The 19125-nt window shown below is 38.0% G+C and overlaps 1 protein-coding gene across 7 annotated transcripts in view; it reads left to right on the top strand.

Moving 5' to 3' along the window:
- TTK (TTK protein kinase) overlaps positions 1 to 19125 on the top strand; it is a 100678-nt gene that overhangs the window by 49339 nt on the left and 32214 nt on the right. For all 7 annotated transcript variants that reach the window (XM_089530861.1, XM_089530864.1, XM_089530860.1 and 4 more), the window contains 10 exons: positions 2792 to 3017; positions 4298 to 4404; positions 6695 to 6838; positions 10249 to 10342; positions 10429 to 10510; positions 10864 to 10964; positions 12962 to 13049; positions 16643 to 16766; positions 17737 to 17915; positions 18610 to 18779. In XM_089530861.1, coding sequence (XP_089386987.1) covers positions 2792 to 3017; positions 4298 to 4404; positions 6695 to 6838; positions 10249 to 10342; positions 10429 to 10510; positions 10864 to 10964; positions 12962 to 13049; positions 16643 to 16766; positions 17737 to 17915; positions 18610 to 18779 — 1315 coding nt within the window. The remainder of the gene's footprint in view (positions 1 to 2791; positions 3018 to 4297; positions 4405 to 6694; positions 6839 to 10248; positions 10343 to 10428; positions 10511 to 10863; positions 10965 to 12961; positions 13050 to 16642; positions 16767 to 17736; positions 17916 to 18609; positions 18780 to 19125) is intronic.

Below are 19125 nucleotides of genomic sequence, written 5' to 3'. Positions count from 1 at the left end.
CTGATTGTCAAAGGACCCCAGTTGTTTTCTATAAACTCGAACACCTGTTTCCATTCCTCCAAATATTTATCTGATTTTTCATGCTTCAATTTTCTTGACAGTTTATCTAATTCTAATACTTCTTGTAATTTCAATACCCAATCTTCTACCTTTGGAACTATTTTACTTTTCCAAAATTAGCATATAACATTCTTGCAGTACAAATCATATAAAATAACACACAACCAAATTTCCTTTGAATTGGCTAATTTCAATGGAAGAGGGTACATTTGCTCTTCTTAATTTTCTTAAATATCTATACCAAATTACGTACCACCCTACTTCAGATTATTTTGTATATTTTGCCTTTCCTTTCTTAGGAATTCTTGTACTGTACCCTTATCCTTTCATTTAACAGTCATAAATGGAGAACTATTGCCTTTTATCAAATTGTATGGCCTGATTTTCAACACTAGCTCTGCAAGCCATTTTGGCTGAGCTGGCTGTGTACTCCTCTTTGTTTCCTACAGGTGTGTCATTAAATGTGGGGACCTTCTAGATGTCTTTGGTTCCCGTGTGAGACTTCATTCCGGTAATAATTCCACTGGACACCACCACCCGTGAACCATTGTTAACCTCACAGACACCATGTACCTGAACGCCACTACTGTAGTAGTACTATTGTACCATTTCTCAAAGTAACGTGTGCAATGCAAGAACAGCTTATTAAACAAAAGTCCAGTTTACAATTAAAGATTGCTTGGTATACAGATGCTTATGGTTACATCCCTAATTCTAAGATTTGGTGGTAGTTATTATTACTTATTTGGTTCATCTGAATCCTAACTGATTCTCATATGTCTGACTGAGGGCCAAAACAGAGCCCTAAAGGGGAGGCGGTACACTGCCCCTTTGTGTGCTGGATAGGGGCTGTGGCAGCCACATGCTGTGGCCCCAATCCAGTGTTTTTCCACCCCAAAAAGAAGTGGCAAAATGCTGCTCCTTTTTAGGGTGGAAAAAGGACATCCTTGCCACCCCCCCCCCCTTTTCAGTGTTTAGGCAGTGCATGTAAATGCTCTGTTGCTGAAATGCCGTGAAGCCGCCACATGTGCAGTCAGCTGTGTGGCTTCCCAGCAGCGTGGGGGGCGGCATCAGAGTGTGCAGCGTCTAAACGCTGCACTCAGATGCCCCCCCCCCCACCTGGCTCTTACTGCTGGTCTGTTTTGTCCCTTAACTATTTCCCTATCTAGCTGAACCCAATTAATTGTTCTAACTGACCGCAAACAGAAACTTTCTCACTCCATTGTTCAGGCAGTTCTCTTAACTAAATCATATCTCTGACTGACTCTCTCTCTTTCTGTCATATGCATCACTTCAAACATTCAGTCAGTCATTAGCCCCCCCCCCCCCCACATTCCATGCTCTCACCTCCCTCCAAAAAACACTTGCCTTAATACCATCCTATACCATGTAACACAGGCTTAATCTCTAATAAATATTTTTTTTTACAAAAACCTCAATAAGAGTAGAAAGATTGATTTGCCTCAACTAATATAATCCATTTCATTAAAATTAAGATAGAAAGCCTGAAGAACCAACAACTAAGATTCATTGATGCAATAATAGGTATCTTTAATAAAGAAGCAAACAATCTTAATAAAAGATTATCTCCACAAAATCCCAGATATGAAACAACTGAATTACTTAGAAACATCTTGTCTACAAATAAGCAATGTACACGAATTCTTCAAGACTCTTTAGTTGAATGTCATTAGTGGATTATGTTTAATACAGGAATCTGTGCTATTGGTACAGTTTATCCATAATACTTTTTTCAGATTTTTCACTCATGGTTTCAGCTGGGTACTTCTTGAATTCTTTTCACTCGGAAAGAATGATTTAGGCTGTATTACTATGTGTATGAACTTTGGAATAAGCCCCATTAAATTCATTTGGACTTACCTTTGAGTAACTTTGAGTCTACTGAGTATGCTATTGACAATAGACACTATGTCTATTGAGACTCATTTTTATATCATGTTATCCACTTTACATCTTGAAGTAGAGTGATAACTTTCTTTGTAGTCAAATGTGTTACTTGTAGGATTAAAGAGTTTTTCTTTTGCTAATTTTCCTTCAGACCTTATTTTGGAACCACTGCTGAGAAGCTGCATTAAATTCCAACCATTTGGATAGTCATGCCATGACATGTAAAGACAGGGTAAACCATATGTACTTAGCAAGTGGTGCCCACCAAAGTTCTGTTTGATTTCTGCCATTGTAGGACAGCCGTATTGCATATCATTTGGTGCCCAAGATTTTTCAGGAACAAAATACTCTAATAGCCGCTAGTTCTATTCAAGCAATATTAACAGAATTTCAGTCTTATAACAGCTCTTGTTACCTGGATATAGCAGAAAAAGTAGGAGATTTTTTTTATGTCTGTCAAACACTGGTGTCTTCTGTTCATTCATTGTCCCCCAAATTAACAAATTTTGCCACTTGGTAGCCACAGTATCATCAGTGTTCAAGAATAAAGAAATATTTAGCTTTAAAATGATAACCTGACTGTATGTTGTTCCAACTTCATTTCCTGGGCTAGGGAGATATTTGAAGATATCGATTTTGGAGGATGAACAAGAAAAGACTTCCACTTTCAAAACAGAAGTAGTTTTGGCAAATTTGGGTCAGAATAAAAAGTGTGGATTGTAGACTAATTTTCTAGTCTAAAGAAGCTTCTACTTCAATCTTAGGCTGAAATTTTTGCATCTTGTTCTGTATAGTAAAAATGGTTTTTGTTCTTTTTTATCAGATAATTCTGGAACTGTTAATCAGATCATGATGACCACAAATAATCCTGAAGATTGGATGAATTTTTTGCTTAAATTAGAGAAAAAGGGCAGTCCTCAGACTGACACCAGCTTATTAAATAGATTAATTGGCCGTTATAGCCAAGCAGTTGCATCATTATCTGCAGAAAAATACAGTCAGAATGAAAGTTACGCTCATATTCTAGTTAGATTTGCAGAATTGAAAGCGTAAGTACTAGAATTTTATTAAAACTTTCCAAGATAATTATTTCCCACTTTCTTTTACAAGTGTCATACAGTCAGCCCATCTTATACACGGATTTTTTTATACACGGGTTCAAGCATACACAGTTTGAAAATGTTCAAAAAAAAGTACAAATTTCAAATATCAAACCTTGATTTTCCATTTTTTTTTTTATAAGAGACACCATTTTGCTATGTCATTATATTTAATGGGACTTGAGCATACACGGATTTTGTTATACACGGGGGTTCTTCGAACTAAACCAAGGGTTCACTGTATTTAGTTAATAGCTGCTGTTCCTTGCCTGATTGTAGCTGTTTCCTTTCAATAGCAGCCTCCTCCATAGTTTGCCATGGCTCTCCAGCATAACATCGTTACTGTCTCTTAATAGAGGACACTCTTGTCTGTTTTCATTCTTTGGCATGGTAGTTGTCTATACATGTGGAGAAGTTGGTGGATAGACTCATTGAAGGAAGCCATAGGCCTGAGTTTCTAAGGCCTGAACAGCATTAATAACGGTGTTTCATTTACAGAGATGCCACAGATCAAAGCAGACTTGATCCCACATAGCAACAGTAACAGTACATGGGGAAAATTGGGTTACACTGAAATTATAGTTAATAATTTTAAAATTGTTTTATAGCTACTTATTATTGTATTCGTATATCTCTGCACCATATCTGTAAGGTAGCTTTCTAGCATTCCAAAAATCTGAACTGACATGCCGGAGGAGATCCGTCACATAACATCTTTAGAGGCCTTTAAGAAGGCAATAAAAACGGATCTTTTCCAGCAGGCCTTCCCTAACTGACCTCCCCGGAATGTTTTCTCCCATTGCATAGCCATTCCCATCGGACTGTGATCGTGATTGATTTTATTGGGAGCATTTTATTGGGAATTGTTGTTTTAACATTTTAGGGTGGGAGGGAGTTTTAGGGTGGTTTTGCTATGTTTTTACTTGTGACTTGCTGTGTAGCATTTTTATTGTTCTTTTGTTTGTTGTTACCCGCCTCGACCCAATACAGGGAGAGGCGGGATACAAATAAATATTATTATTGTTGTTGTTATTATTATTATTAGATGTGCCTTTGTAATATTTAATACAATGTTCTTGTGAGGTGGTAGCAGTCAGAATGGCAGTTGTAGTGGAATGTACTTTTCCAGAACTTTACCCCCTCATTATAGCATTCACGGTCGTCAATTCTGCTGTGCTCCTTTTTTATTGACACATTTTTTTCCTGTATGTATCATTATTTCTTTTCAGTATTGAAGAACCAGAAGAGGCTCGTGATCAGTTCCATCTTGCTAGACTGAATTGCAAGAAATTTGCTTTTGTCCACATAGCTTTTGCACAGTTTGAACTCTCACAAGGTATGTAGAAACAAATTTGCTTGCCAGTTATTTGTCCATCCTCACTGTATATCTACAGGCCATTTTACCTTTTACAATTTTACAGGCCATTTTACAATTGCATTGGTTTGATACTTCTTAGAAAACAGTGTTGATTCCCAAGAGCAGGAGTGGGCAACAGTGATCCTCCAGAATCTTTTGACCTATAATTTCCATTAGTTTGTAGATAGCATAGTAACAGATGAAGAATTGGGACACTTACAGTCCAAAAACATTAGAGAGCCACAGTTGCCCACTCTTGCTTTAATAGAATACTGAATATATCCCCATGATATTTTTGATTTTCCATTGATTCTTAGAATTTATACCATTATGATCTTCTGTCAGGGCCAAGATCCAACATTATAGTTACATATGCAGCCCATAAAAAGAGGAACATTTTCTTCCTCATTCTTTCTGCACTTTTGTGTGGTGCAAAAGAAAGCTCAACCTCCCCCCCCCCCCCAAACTCTAGAGCACATATCTGTGGTTCATGGGTGTGTGTCAACATGCAAGAGAAAGGGGACATTATTCTGTCAGAAACAGTGGGATCTAGTGAAAGTACATAATTCTATCTTGACCCAGGCCTTATCTTGGTAGCACAAGGTAGACAAGTGCTGTGGTTTGATTATCGTCTTAGAAATACATTTGAAATTTAAATAGTTATGTCATGCCTATTCTCATAGGACATTACAAGATTTGCACTCTGCTGTAAAATTCAGTCAGATTTGCAACTGATTACTTCTCATTTTTCCTCTGGATAGTGGCGTCTCTGGGTGTGTGTGTGTGTGCGCAAACCGCACCAGGTGGCACTCTAAGGAGGTGTGTGACACAACTGCTCCTGAAACACCTACCTTTTGAGAGAAATGGGCTGTGGCATTCATTTGCTTCCCTTTAGAATGCTTTAAGAGATGTTGGGAGTTGGGTGAAGCTCAGTGGGAGAAGAAAGGAGAGGCCCCAGAATTTTTATAATTTCAAATTTCAATAAAATTTTAAATTTTAACTTTAAAAAAATTAATTTTTTTTAAATTTTCTTTAAAAATACATTTACACCAAATCTTCACTATGTATATGTAAATACATTTAGGTTGTGCATATGATATTGTAATTTGAAGGTATAATTTTTAATTTTGCTAATTGTTTCTGTCACAACTATTAGCATTATGTTCAGTGGTATGTGGGAATTACGGCTTACGAGTAACATTAGTGCAAAAAAGCGTTGCTAAGGATTCTGAATGGTGTTAAATGGGAAGGAGGTCAATGGGGGTGGGGTGACACCATGAGTTACCCCACTGGGTGACACCAAGCCTTGTGACGCCACTGCCTCCAGAGACACAGATACTTGAGCAGTTGAGTCAACTCGACTTAAATGTGTTTTATTTTCTCTTTGGAGCAACAGAACGTGAAATAGAGCTTTTCTACACATGTTCAACCCTTATGTCTGAAAAAAGCCAACTTGTAATTTCCCTTCCTATTCAATCCCTTACTGTCCTTCCCTCACCCTGCATTTTCAAATAACTGACTTCTTTCTAACTAGTAAACCATCCCTTAGAATATGGGAACAGAAGTAGGCTGTATATTTTTGGATCAGAAGAATAATTGGAAGAAAAATTAAGGCTTTGGGCGAGTGCCTTCGACGCGGGATCTGTTTTGGAACACACATACACACACACACCCCTCATAAAGGAAATACTGTGTATGGTGGAGCCCCATTGAAAATGATAGGATTTGTGCCTATGGCACAGCACAGTGAATGGCATGTGTGTCATTCCTTTTTCCGGAGTGCAGCTTTCAGCGTAAACTGAAATGACGTGGGCACACTGTATTTTTAAGAAGGTTGGAAACTGTCTTCACGTGACAATTCTTACTAATGATTATTTGTGGATTTGCAATTTGTATTCTGTATTTCAAAGTATCTAATACTGTGTTTTTAAAAGTATAAACATTCTAAATTTGAATTAACTAGTGGTCAGTTGCATGCTTAATTTAATGAAAATCCTTTAGTTAATTGCCATTTCATGGCTTAAGATGTATTTCCAGTGTTTTTATTTACATGATTCTTAAAATTATCATTTGTAAATGAAGAAATAACAGCCACAACTATCTGAACACTTGTGTACACTACTAGATTTTGCTCTTGGAAGAAAACATTCCATTAGTTTGCCTAATTCTAGGCCTTCTGGCTTTACTACATTCACTCAAGCAATGCAAGTTCTTCATTAATTTTCTGTACTACAGGAAAGCAATGTCCATAATTCTCTTATTTCACTAGGAAATGTAAAAAAGGCTAAACAGCTGCTTGAAAAGGGTGTGGAATCTAGAGCTTTACCACTAGAGATGTTGCAAATTGCTCTAAGAAACTTAAGCTTACGCAAAAAGCTCCTGCTTTCTATTGAGGAAAAAGAAAATTTATCAGGTGAGTCATACAGTAAAGGAGATTTTGTGATTTTTTTTTAAAAAAATGAAAATTAAAGGATTTAAGTATAGTATACTTGCTCGGCTTTCAGGTTAAACTTTAGTGTGCAAAAATATTGCTGTGCAGGCATGTATATGGATTTTATGTCACAGTGAACATTACAGACATGCCCTATAGTTTGAAAAAATATATGTTCTCATAAACATCTTGGCTGTATTTGTTTAGAGAAATTGTTCACCATTTTAATTTCTTCACAGAAAAGTAATTTAAGTGGACTAAGATTCACTTAGGGATGTGGTGGTTTAGTTGTTAAGATGCCATTTCTGACAATCAGAAGTTTGGCAATTTGAGCCCCGAGTGCTGCATGATGGGGTGAGCTCCTGTCACTAGTTCCCAGCTTCTGCCAGCCTAGCAGTTTAAAAGCATGCAAATGCAAATAGATAGGTACCACTTTAGTGGGAAGGTACCAGCATTCAGTCAGTCATGCTGGCCACATAACCACCGGAACAGTCCTTGGACAATGCTGACTCTTCGGCTTAGTAACAGAGTCCCCTACAGTTGGTTACGATTAGACATTCATGTCATGGGACTACCTTTACCTTTACGCTTTCACTTTATTGTGCACAAAGCTTTGTTGCTTAAGCATATTGTCAAATACAATGTAAAAATCTCAGCTAGTATGTATCATCAGTGGCCAGGAAGAATTTATTCTATGACATCACCAACATGGGTCCAAGACACACTACAAAAATAATCCAGTTAGAGACCCCTTGAACTGCCCTGGCTCAGTGCTAGGCAATACTGGGAATCGTAGTTTGTTGTAGCACCAGAGCTCTCTGACAGAGAATGCTAAATGTCTCACAAAATTACAGTTCCCATAATTCTCTAGCATTGAGTCAGGGCAGTTAAAATACTCTCAAACTGGATTATTTCTGGAAATGTGAACCAGAAAAAAGGGTGGGCTCCTTAGCCCATTTCTGGCTTCACATGAAGATGGAGTAGTAGGTTTTCTGCATACCATGCTCTTATTCTACTTGAACAAAAATGGTGGAAAGGCTGGAAAGGGTAAAGATCTATACATAGATTAACATGCAAATCACCTCCTCTCAGCCAATAGTGTATATACCCCACTGTCTTCCATTCCAGCATTCTCAGAAGATGCCAGCCACAGCTGCTGGCAAAACGTCAGGAATAAAATTATTCTAGAACACAGCCTCATAGCCCGAAAAACCCACAAAAAACTAAGGAGCTTTCTCTTGACTGCTTCAGGGCACCATGTTAGAAACACAGATTTCTCAGGCATACAAGTAATTTGATTGGTCAGTCAAAAGTAGCCTTTGTACAGTAGCAGCACTTTACTAGCAGCACAGAAAGGAGTCAGGTTGGGGAAAATGAAATGTGTGGATACCTCTTAGCTTATTTAATGGTGTTGACGTTGAGTGTGCCACACCATCAATGCATGAGTCCATGCATGAGTACTGATTACACAGCAACCCAATTATATTTCTGATAGCCAATCCATGAGGCAGTACATAGAGAAATTCTGCTTTTAAGACTAACAATGAATTTGTATTAAATCCAGTGGACCAACCAGTGAATTTGACTGCAGTGAATTTTAATGATGAATTATTTATTACAAATGAATTTAAAGAACATGATTCAGTCAAAAAGGGTATTCAATATGAATTTGTTAAATAAGGAAATATTTAAAGCTGCTCCAGACAATGAAGCTGAAAGCGCACAACACCGAATATGTTTCTAACATGGTACCTTAAATCAAAGCAGACAAGAAACAGAAAGTGAAACAGTAATAAAGATAGTAACAGGAAGACAATAACAGGTTGTGCAGAACTCATCAGTAAGAAAAGAAAGAAGTGCACAAAGAAGATAAAGCATGTGGATGAGGATATCACTGTTGAATCAGACAGAGGAGGATTTTCAGGAAGCAGATACAGTGCATCAGACACTTGATAGCAGTGTAGAGGAGAATCCTCAGATGTAGTTTCAGATATGGAAAGTGCAATACACAACCTATTTAGAGTTGAGGAGTTTAGAGGTGTATTGAAGAGGGTGATGCAACATTAGGTTTAGAAGGGGGTTGGCATGGAATAGATCAGGAAACTGACAATGCTGATCAAATAGTAGCAGCAGTTTTAAAAAGACCATTACCAAAATCAGAAATCCTGTTACATATTCAGATGAGTAATGCATTTAGAATGAGAGATCCTATTAAATACTAAGACTGATAGTTTAGTAACTATTTATTTAGAACCTACTGTATATACTCGACTATAAGTTGACCTCATATATAAGTCGAGGGCAAGTTGTGAGGCCAAAATTCTGGATTTTGATATGACCCATGGATAAGTCGAGGGTAAGACTTAGGCACATATAATAAAGGATGAAGTAACAGAAAACAATTCCAAAGAACTTACAAAATTCTAGCATAACTATTAGTGCATATACTAAAGGCTGGGTAGATGAAAGAGTAGGAGGGGGTCAGTGCTTCTAGGGCAGATTAAATTCTTGCCTTTCACCATATATATATGTGTGTGTGTGTTCAAATGCAGTACTTACATTGACCCATGGATAAGTCGACTTAGTTGGGTCAATTTTTAAACCTACATTTCTAGATTTATACATGAGTATATACAGTATTTATTCAAAAAGAGAGAAGAGATATGGAGTTCCTGAGCCATGGAAGTGAATGTAGGGCTGAAGCAGTACTAAAGAAGGCCCATAAGGCTTCAGCTTTAATGATCAGAAATTCTACTGCAACTTCAGTGTTTGCCAGGGCAGTGGTACTCTGGGTGCAGGATATTATGGATTCCCAGGAGCGCAGGGGACATAAATTACATAAGTCCCTTAATAAAATTCAGGAGGTCTTGCAGCATGGCAAGATAGGCAAGTATAGATGGGCATTGGTGAGACTTAGCAGTATGCTGCCTCGGTCAGTAGGGTGAATATGTGTCAGCAGCACCCACCTGATGTTTTTGGGGCTTGGGAATGAGTGGATTGCTCCTCATATCAATCCAGAAAATGAGCGGTTCATACGTACTGTGAACGATCATAGGAGGAGCAATCCACCCTCTTCCAAAAGGTGTCTGCATAACTTTAAAAGAAAACCAGACAAAACATGGTTGGATTTGGAAAGGCTATAAAAGTAAACTGGTAAGCAAGGGATGGATCTGACTGAACTGAAATTTGGATGCCTGCCAAGTCAGCTGGCGCATAAGGAATACCCCAAGAGTGTGTGGTTTGTTCCTTCTATCATCCCAGAATAATCATTCATGGTAGGTACCAACCATTCAACTTCATACTTTTGTTCAACTTTTAAAATAATCAATTTCTGATACTTTTATTATGACTAAAATAGTATGTATGTCTCCTAATAAATTATGTACTTACAGCTTCAAGCTCTCACAATATAGTTGGAAATGTCCTGAATAGAAAAAACAATATTGCTTCTGAGATTTCTGCCAATATTCCTAACTTTTGTCCTGGGTAAGTAAATTAAAGTATTGCATAGAATTCTTCTTGTGCTCTCAGCTACCTTGGTACAAATGAAAAGTTAAACTTTTCTTCTTTAGGCAGAAAAATAATTCTCCTCAAGAGGGTGAATTGGTCCTGAGTGGACGTAACCCCCTGAAGCAACTAAACAAATCTAACCAGGTAAATACATCTTTATTTGTGTTATATATATTGGACTGTGTCCAACATCAGGCTGCTGCAGAAAGTACTGGAGTAGGCAGTGTTCTTTAGCAGTTACCCAGGTACTAAGAGAACAATGAGCTGAACTAGCACAAGCAGTACATAAACTAGTAAGTTGTACAGTGCCTTGAAGAAGAACTTGTAAAGAAGCTTGTGAAAAGGTTTCAATAAGTCGGAACAAAATTTTGGGTTTGACATTTGTGCAAAGATGAAAATGGTTCCAGCAAGTGGCAGAAACATTGCACTTTCCACTAAAGAAATTACACCCTACTTTACAAACGTACACATTACAGTCATTATGTTTCAATGTTTAGATGTGCACCTTTGGAAGAGTTCCTGTCAAATTAGTATGTGACAGTGAGAGTGATGATACAGATGATTCTCTGAAGAAGGATATTCCTCCTTTTACCAAAAGGTATAGTTATACTGAGCTTACTAAATAGCTGCAGCGAGTATCTTTTGTCCTCTCAAAAGCTGCATTCACCTTGGGGACCTTACATTTGTTTGCTAATACTTACACCTAGAATGTATTTCTAAGCAAAACGTGAACAAAATCACTGTGCTTATTTGCCATCTGCCCTCAAGCCTGTTTTATTGCCATCAGCTTCCTGGAATACTAGTGAGTAAAATGGGCACAAGATAACTGGACAAGGGTACTCATCGACTTTTTCATTTTGCCATTTCAAAGCAATACCAGGACAAACAATATGATGAAAAGTTCTTGGCCCGACCAAGAAGGAAATTACCTAGAGCAGTAGTCCCTAAACTTTTTTGGGCTACCACCCCCTTTCCTTTTGTATGACAACCCTAGCACCATCACTCCCTATTTCTTGATATTAGATCTAGTGTTTCTGCAGTAGTCTACCTCACCCATGCTGAGCTTGCCACTGTCCCTCCACTTTAGTCTATCATTTTTGAATACAGCAGTGGCAGTGAACCAGGCCTTCTCCTCCCTCTTGCCTGTGCCAGCCTTGCAGCAAAGGCCAGTGCAGGTGAGAGGCTTTTTAGTCACTGCTGCTTCCAAGTTGACTAGGTGTAAAGAGTGAAACTTATGCCTGATGAGGAAAGACTCTCAGTCCTTATCCAGGTTGGATAGGGGGGCAACCAGCTTCTCACTTTTCTCCCTGGCGAGGAAGAACTCTCAGTTCGAGAGAGGCGAAGGGCTCTTTCAAAGAATTGACCCAGGCTACTCCTGCCTCTCCTTCCCCAGAGGTGTGCATTCCTTATATAGCTTCAGGCCGTTCCCCCCCTCCCCTAGTACATAAACATTGTTTCTTCTGCTATCTCTTCTCTTGGCCTGTCCCACAAAAGAAAGTAGGAGGAGCGGTGCAGCTCCAATCTGCCAGCTATGTCCTAGCAGATCTCACAGAGCTTAAGGAGGGCCCCAAATGTGCCACCAATTCACCACCACCACCACATATAGCCTAGTTCCTCATCCCCACCATGGTCTTAAAGGCTGCTGGTTTCCTTTGCCTTTCTTGCCTGCCAATACTTTGACTGAAACCCACCTGGCACCCCCTTTGTCCTCACTGCCCCCTCCCCCCGGATTTTTTTCACCATCCCCAGAGTGGTCAGCATTCTGATCAGTGTTCAGACATTTCAGCACCCACTTGGATGACAGCTTTTGCCTAGCCAACTAGTCATTAATTATAAACCCAGTGCATTCCTGGGATATCTCTTGTGTCTCAGCAATTGTTTTAGCTGAGATACTTTGATCTGTCAAAATCAAATCATGAACACGTTCAACAGTAGCAGGAACTGACACTGTTGAACGCTTCCCAGACATTGCTGCATCTTCGATCTCAAAATCTCCACACTGGAAGTTGGCACACTACTTCTTCACAGTTGAGTATGACAAGCACTTGTCACTCATTGTTTGCATCATACTTTCATGGATTTCTTTGGGTGTTTTCTTCTGTAGGAACAGGAATATCATGATGATCTGGAGTTTAGCAGTTGAAAATTCCACACTTTTCATTGACATGGTTCTATCAATGATGTGAAAAAATTTAGAAATTAGAGCTATGATTGCAAATTGGCAGTTTACAATATAAAAGAACACTCTTTCAAGCTACAGTGCCAAAATTATGCTCAGATTTTGGAAGTGGGTCAGGTGAAGAACTTTTCAGTACCCCCTCCTATTAATAGTATTTTCATCTGCCTTATAAGTCACTGGAAAATTTCACTATTTTTCTTGTTTTTTCCTAATGGAGTCTTCTAATCTGTTATAAGCTGTTAAAATATCATTTCAAATCACCTTTTATAATATTGTGTCATGTAAAATAGATTTCCTTTAAAAAAAAAAGGCTATTGATTTGTATTTGGTTTGTTTTCCACACTAAACTCTTAAGTGTCATTATTTTTACATCTGGGACTTTGTCTTAACCATTTATCAATGTTTTGATAAATCAGGCAAATATCTAGTACCAGTCTGAATCATTTGCCATCATATGAAACAAAATCAAATGGAAGTGAGTCATATCTGCCACAGAATGTGAAGGTAATTTAAATTGCTTAATATTAATAGTTGTTGGTGAGAAGATTGTATATGGGTAATGGAGAAGAGCTATTTGATTTTGAAGTTTAGTGACATGATGAAATATAAGTAGGGCTTATATTTACAACGTTTTTGAGTCTCTTTATATTCCTACAAATTCTTGATTATTCATCATACAGAATAGTACATGATGGTGACTCCATGTATTTTAAAAATGTGTAGACATGTATCACGGCATCTTCAACATAAAGCACAAGACAGTGTTTTTAGTGTTACATGAACAAGCCTGGAAAAGCATTATATCTTTTGAATATACCCTCTCATCTCTACCTTGGTGTATCCATGAGAACAGCAGAAGCTTTTCCTTTTGTTTTTAACCAACAATAATTTAGCATTGTCATAATACGGACAAATGAGAGGACCTATAAACCCTAATGGCACCTGTCTGATCTTGGAAGCTAAGCAGGGTCAACTCTAGTTAGTACTTGGGTGGCGGACTGCCAACCAGTACTGGGTGCTGTAGGTCATATTTCAGAGGAAGGAACTGACAAAACCTCCTCTGAGTATTCCTTGCCTGGGGAAACCCTATGAAATTCATTAAGGCACAGGTATGTGTGCACGCACACAGAGGTAGCCATATTTATAGTTTATTGAAACAACCAGTTCTAAAATGTAGTTTATGAACCTGGATTTTTTTTTCAGAAAACCATAGCTAATCTTAACTATATGGTCTAGATTTAACACCAAGTGCTAGCATCAACATTGCCAGTTTTCAGGGAATTCCCTGGAATCTTGGGAATTTAATTAATTTCTTTCTGGGGGTTTTGACTGAATATTCCGGTAAATATTGGGGAATTCTGGTAAAACATTCTGGGGAATATCTTCGAGGCTTGTTGGCAACACTGGCTAGCATATCATCACAGAGAGAACTCCATAAGACAAAATATGTGAGTTGCTTAAAATTCCACTTTTGAAATCTTTGATTTAGAATGCATTACAGTATATGCTATTTCTGTCATAAAGTTCTTTGATAAAGTATATCAAGTGAGTTGAGGAAATGGGAGAAATTATTACTACAATTTACAAACCACAGTTTAAAGTGCAGAAAAAATAGCCTGTGAGTAGGTTGACTTATACCTTGTTTCTGCTCATTGACTGGTCCAGGTAGCTTAGGGCTGGGCAAAGTATGACCTGTGGACTTCAAATGGCGAGTAGGACTTGCTTTAGCTTTATTGACTAATGAATAGCGTTCCCTCAGCTTTTTAAAGGCTTTTACTGGAAAGGAGAGAAAGTGTGTGCTGCTTTCTGATTTCAGTCAGAATATTATGTCTATACAAGAATGCAAATGTTTTTAAGCCACCCTTCTGGATCAAGCCCACTCAGGTTAACAGTTGAATGGATTTTTTATTTCCCTTTGTTATTTCAAGTTCCTCCAGTATTCTTCCATAGTGGAAAAAACAATGTTGGAGTTGGTTGTATCAGTGTTCCTTAGTCTCAGTGATACTTTCTCCATCTCATTTTCAGCCTTTACTTTGGCTGTGTGGAGTCATACTTTTTTCTCTCTATTTCAAAGATGAAAAACCTCAACCTGCCCTTTTGGATGCTTCTAACCTTTGCCTATTTTTCTAAACTTATTAGTAAAATGTGAAACACAGTTTGTGTCTCTTGTGTGCTTCCTGTTGCACCTCATTCTCAGCAACATTTGTCTGCATGAGTGAAGATATTACAGAATATGTAATGTTGTGTAATTAAGGGCATGTTCGTAACCTTGAAACAAGTGATTTGTGTAAATCAGGGATGGGTAAAGTGTGTCCTTCTAGATGATGTGGGACTGAAACTCCCAACATCCTTCATCATTAGCCATTGTGACCAAGGTTTCTAGAATTTGTAGGCTAATGCCATCTAGAAACCTGTACCTGGCCCACACATGATATAAGTTATTGACTGTGGCTTTACAGCCTTTTAATTTTGGTCTTTAAAGAAATGCTCTTCAGTATAGATTTTTAAAACATCCCAAATAACTTGTGTTGAACTACACAAGTTACGTATTTGGGATGTTTTTAAAATCTGTATTGAAGAAAATTTCTTTAAGGACCAAAAGAAAAGTTGACAGTAAAGCAAAAACAAACAAACAAAACAACCCCATCCTCAAAAAAACCCAAACCCCCCTAAAAACTAAAAATTCTGAAATATGAAGTCCCAATTTAATGATCTAACTTTCTTCTAGTAGGGTGTCCAAAGTATTTTACATTATATTCCTGATTATTGCAATACTTCCATATATTTATACTTGTATGGCAGCTGAACTTGTCAGGAATATGTGACTCTCCAGATGTTGTTAGAATGCAGTTCCCATCATTTCATTGCCAGTAATAAGAGATGATGGAAGTTGCACCCCAGCAACATCTGGAGGGTCACACATTCCCTACTGTTGGTTGTGAGTATGGTTGAGTAAGGTGAGATGTAAACACAGCTCTTCCAGTATGCTCTAATCTTAGCTCGTATACTATTAGATCTTAGTGATCTTCAGCCCACTTAATTGTTTATATTCTGTGGCTAACAACCACTTTTCACAGTACACTGATGTTGTGCATAAAGGAAGGTGATAAAATAGGGCTGAAGAAATTACAATCTGGGAACTGTGTTGCCATTCAAATTAGCTAGTGTGCTTTATCCACACAGGTTATAGAATGGTAGTATGTACAGATTTACTGACCTGGAACAGCGACTTTTAGCATGAGTAGGCCATATCAAGGCCACTTTCAGTTCTGAAGCTAATGCTGCACTTATTCAAGATGTAAACACCATTGTAGACTGTGACAGATAAATTGGTCTGAGATAAAATCAAAACCTTAGTGGTGTTTCTGGACTCTGCAACTTGGAGGCAACGACAAGACATATTCGAAGAAGACTGCAGTCTTAAAGGCAAGATGATTTTAGCCAATAAACACATAAGAAGATTTCAGTTTTCAATTGAAAATTAAATTGAATTGAATAAGGAGATTTCTAGCTCAGTTACTGATTTACTGTTCCCATGTGAGAAATGTAGGTATAATAGCAGCCTACATTGAAGTTGAAGGGAAAACTGCTGTTTGTCCTTAGCCTTTACAATAAGACAAATTGGAAATGTGCATGAATGGTATATAAAATAAGCAACTAAGGGGCGAAACAGATGGTCAAAAAGAGCCGGCTTCCTGGCGGATTGGGAGCATGACATTAGGACAACAGCATATCCCCACTCTGCCAGAATGCTGCATAGCTGACCGCACGTGTGGCGGATTCATGGCATTTTGACGGCATAGCATTTACACACCCTTCCTGGAAGAAACACTGAAGAAATGCCGCTGTGACGGCAAAGGTGCCCTTTCCTTGGTGCAAAAAGGAGCTGCTCCTTTTTGCACCAGGAAAAGGCCAGGTTGGGGGCTTGCCATGCCGTTGCAGTGGCCCCAATCCGGTGATCAAAGCGGTGGCCAGAAGCTGCTCCTTACCTGCCATCTGTTTTGCCCCAAAATTAGTCAGTGTTAATAACATACTACATTTTTATCTGTATCTTGGATTATTTTGACCTTTTAAAAAGTTTTCTCCTTTTTATGTAGTGTTTACCAAGCAGAAATCTAGTAGAACCTCACTTGTCCGATGATGAGAGCTTGGAAGCAGCTACCAGTTCATCTTTGACATTAAAAAATAAATATGATTCCAGTTGCACCATTAAAAGAAAAGGTTTGTTTTAACCTATGTAGGGTTGGGCTTAAGAAAGGTGCTCTCTAGTAGCCTTCAAAGCTGATGTTTGTGAATTCCCTTCAGAACTGGAGTGTAGAAGTATTCACAGCATAATCAGCCTAGTAGACAATAAGGTAAATCTGATAGAAGAACCAGAAGTAACTGAAGACTAAATTGTCACCCTTTGGTGTCCTGTACAGTGCAATCTGTTTTAGTGCTGCCTTTTGTAGCCCTTCATCTTTTCCAGGCTCAGATGGGGCATTTCTCCCCCCCCCCCAAGTGACTGGACAGTTTATTGGGGGAATCAGTTGGGGTCCAAAAATATTGGAAGTACTTCATGTGAAACCCAGATACCCAGAAATGGCCAACATCATGCACCAGAAGTTTTGAGTATGCTTAGGGCCATTTATGCTCCAATTATTTTGACTACCCCCCAAAATTGGGGAGGGGTTGCAGGAACTTTGGGTGGACACAAATGGCCTTGGTATGCGCTACCCTATCCTGGAGATAAACAAACAGGAAAACATACAAGAATCATAAAAAAAAGGCAGGGTTAAATCTGGTTGCAAGTCTCAAAGTCTTATTGAATTGATTAATATAACTAACATCTATGAAAGTCCATTGAATCAATGATATTTCCATAGGTGTTAAATCATAAGCTAAATGAATCTACTCTAGTTGGGACTTACCTCTTAGCCTGTGGTCTTCAATGTATTTTCTTGTTAACTACCCCATTTCATATTTTAGGTCTCCTATTTCATAACTGGGGACGTTTGCAAAAGGTCACTTTGCCAAATTCATCCCTCTTATTTTAAGGGTGGTTTCTAAAAAACCCAACATGTATTAGTCCATTCACCATGAGTCTTATGTATTCCTTGCCTGGTTCAGCTGCTTTTACTGATTGACTTTCTATGATATCCTACCAGGACCTCTACCGTTTCTATGTTGATAACTAGTCAAATTGTTTCAGAAACTGAAGAACAACATGATGAGCCAAAGATCATAGAGTCAAACTGTCTAGAAAAGCAACTGCAGAATTTTGTTTCCAAGAGAGATGACCAAAAGGAAAACGAACAGTCCAAATTACACTGTTTTCCATCGAGAAATAAGTGGTCTCATCCTGAAGCATTGCATAACAGAAACTCAGAGGTGATCTTTAAAAAGTTTTTTTCAACTTAAATGAACTGGTACTTTTTTGATAATATTGTTGGTGTTAACAGTAGTTAATGAAATGTAAAAGCCCATCTTGACCTGGGTTTACAGGCTGATGTAGCTACTGTGTATCTCTTAGAACTGTTAGCTTTGCACAGGGAGTGTACTAAACTGGATTGGATTTATTCCAACCATCCTTTTATTACATAGGAAGCAGCTGATATATAACTTTCAAAACTACACTTGAGAGAGAGGCATCATTAAAATGAATTAACAAACCTGATATTGACAACGTGTGATTAGCTGGCAAGTCATTTATTGTCTTATGGTCCTACACTTCTGTGTGCGGCTAGAACTAAACGAAAGTAGTATTGTGAAAATAATTGTTTTCAAAGTGGGATAAAAATAGACTAAAGAAAGAAATAGCTTTGGAGCTTTTATTTAAGTTTGACATTTCATAATATCCTACTAATCAGTAGTATGTGTAATGACTTTATATAAATGCTAAAGGAATGCTTACTTTTGGCCAGATACACAATAAACTTCACAAGACTAATGTGCAATATAATAATTACCTGGGAAACAATCAGTTATTAATTCTATTTTCTAAATATGGAATAATGGAAATATGTTTATATTGTATATATTCATTTGCAACCAGCTGATATCTCCCCCCCCCCCCATTTTATAGGGGAAAAGGTCAAGTTTTGAATGCCCAGCATTTCCAGTTTCTAAAAGATTATCACCACCAGAGTTACCTTTGCAAAGATGTTCGCCACCAGAGACTGCTTCAAAAAGAAAAAGTCAGGCATATGTTGGCACAACACCTAGCAACAAAACCCTGCGTGATTATATAACCTGGTAAAGCGTGTGTGGGTTTTTAAAATTTTTAATTAAAAATTAATAAATCTTTTTTTAAATTTTAAGTTTTGATTTTACATGTAGGCTTCTGTTGAAATTGGTTTTTCTAGAGTTTAACAAACTGTTACCTATTCTGTAATAATAAAAGAGATGATGCATTTTAATAATTGCATGAAATACGTTCTGTAAAAGAAAACAGAAGTGGGATATATCTCAGAGGTAATGTTAGCCTTCACATGAAAATGTTCTTTAAAATTTTGAAAAGCAATCAATAGTAAACATAGAATCGTAGAATCATAGAATCGTAGAGTTGGAAGAGACCGCAAGGGCCATCCAGTCCAACCCC

Source organism: Sceloporus occidentalis, unplaced genomic scaffold, assembly GCF_023333645.1.
Source record: "Sceloporus occidentalis isolate IW3139 unplaced genomic scaffold, rSceOcc1.0.p SCAF_6, whole genome shotgun sequence".
NCBI lineage: Eukaryota > Metazoa > Chordata > Lepidosauria > Squamata > Phrynosomatidae > Sceloporus > Sceloporus occidentalis.
The sequence above is the reverse complement of the archived record's forward strand: the minus strand, read 5'-3'. Positions and strand labels throughout refer to the sequence as shown.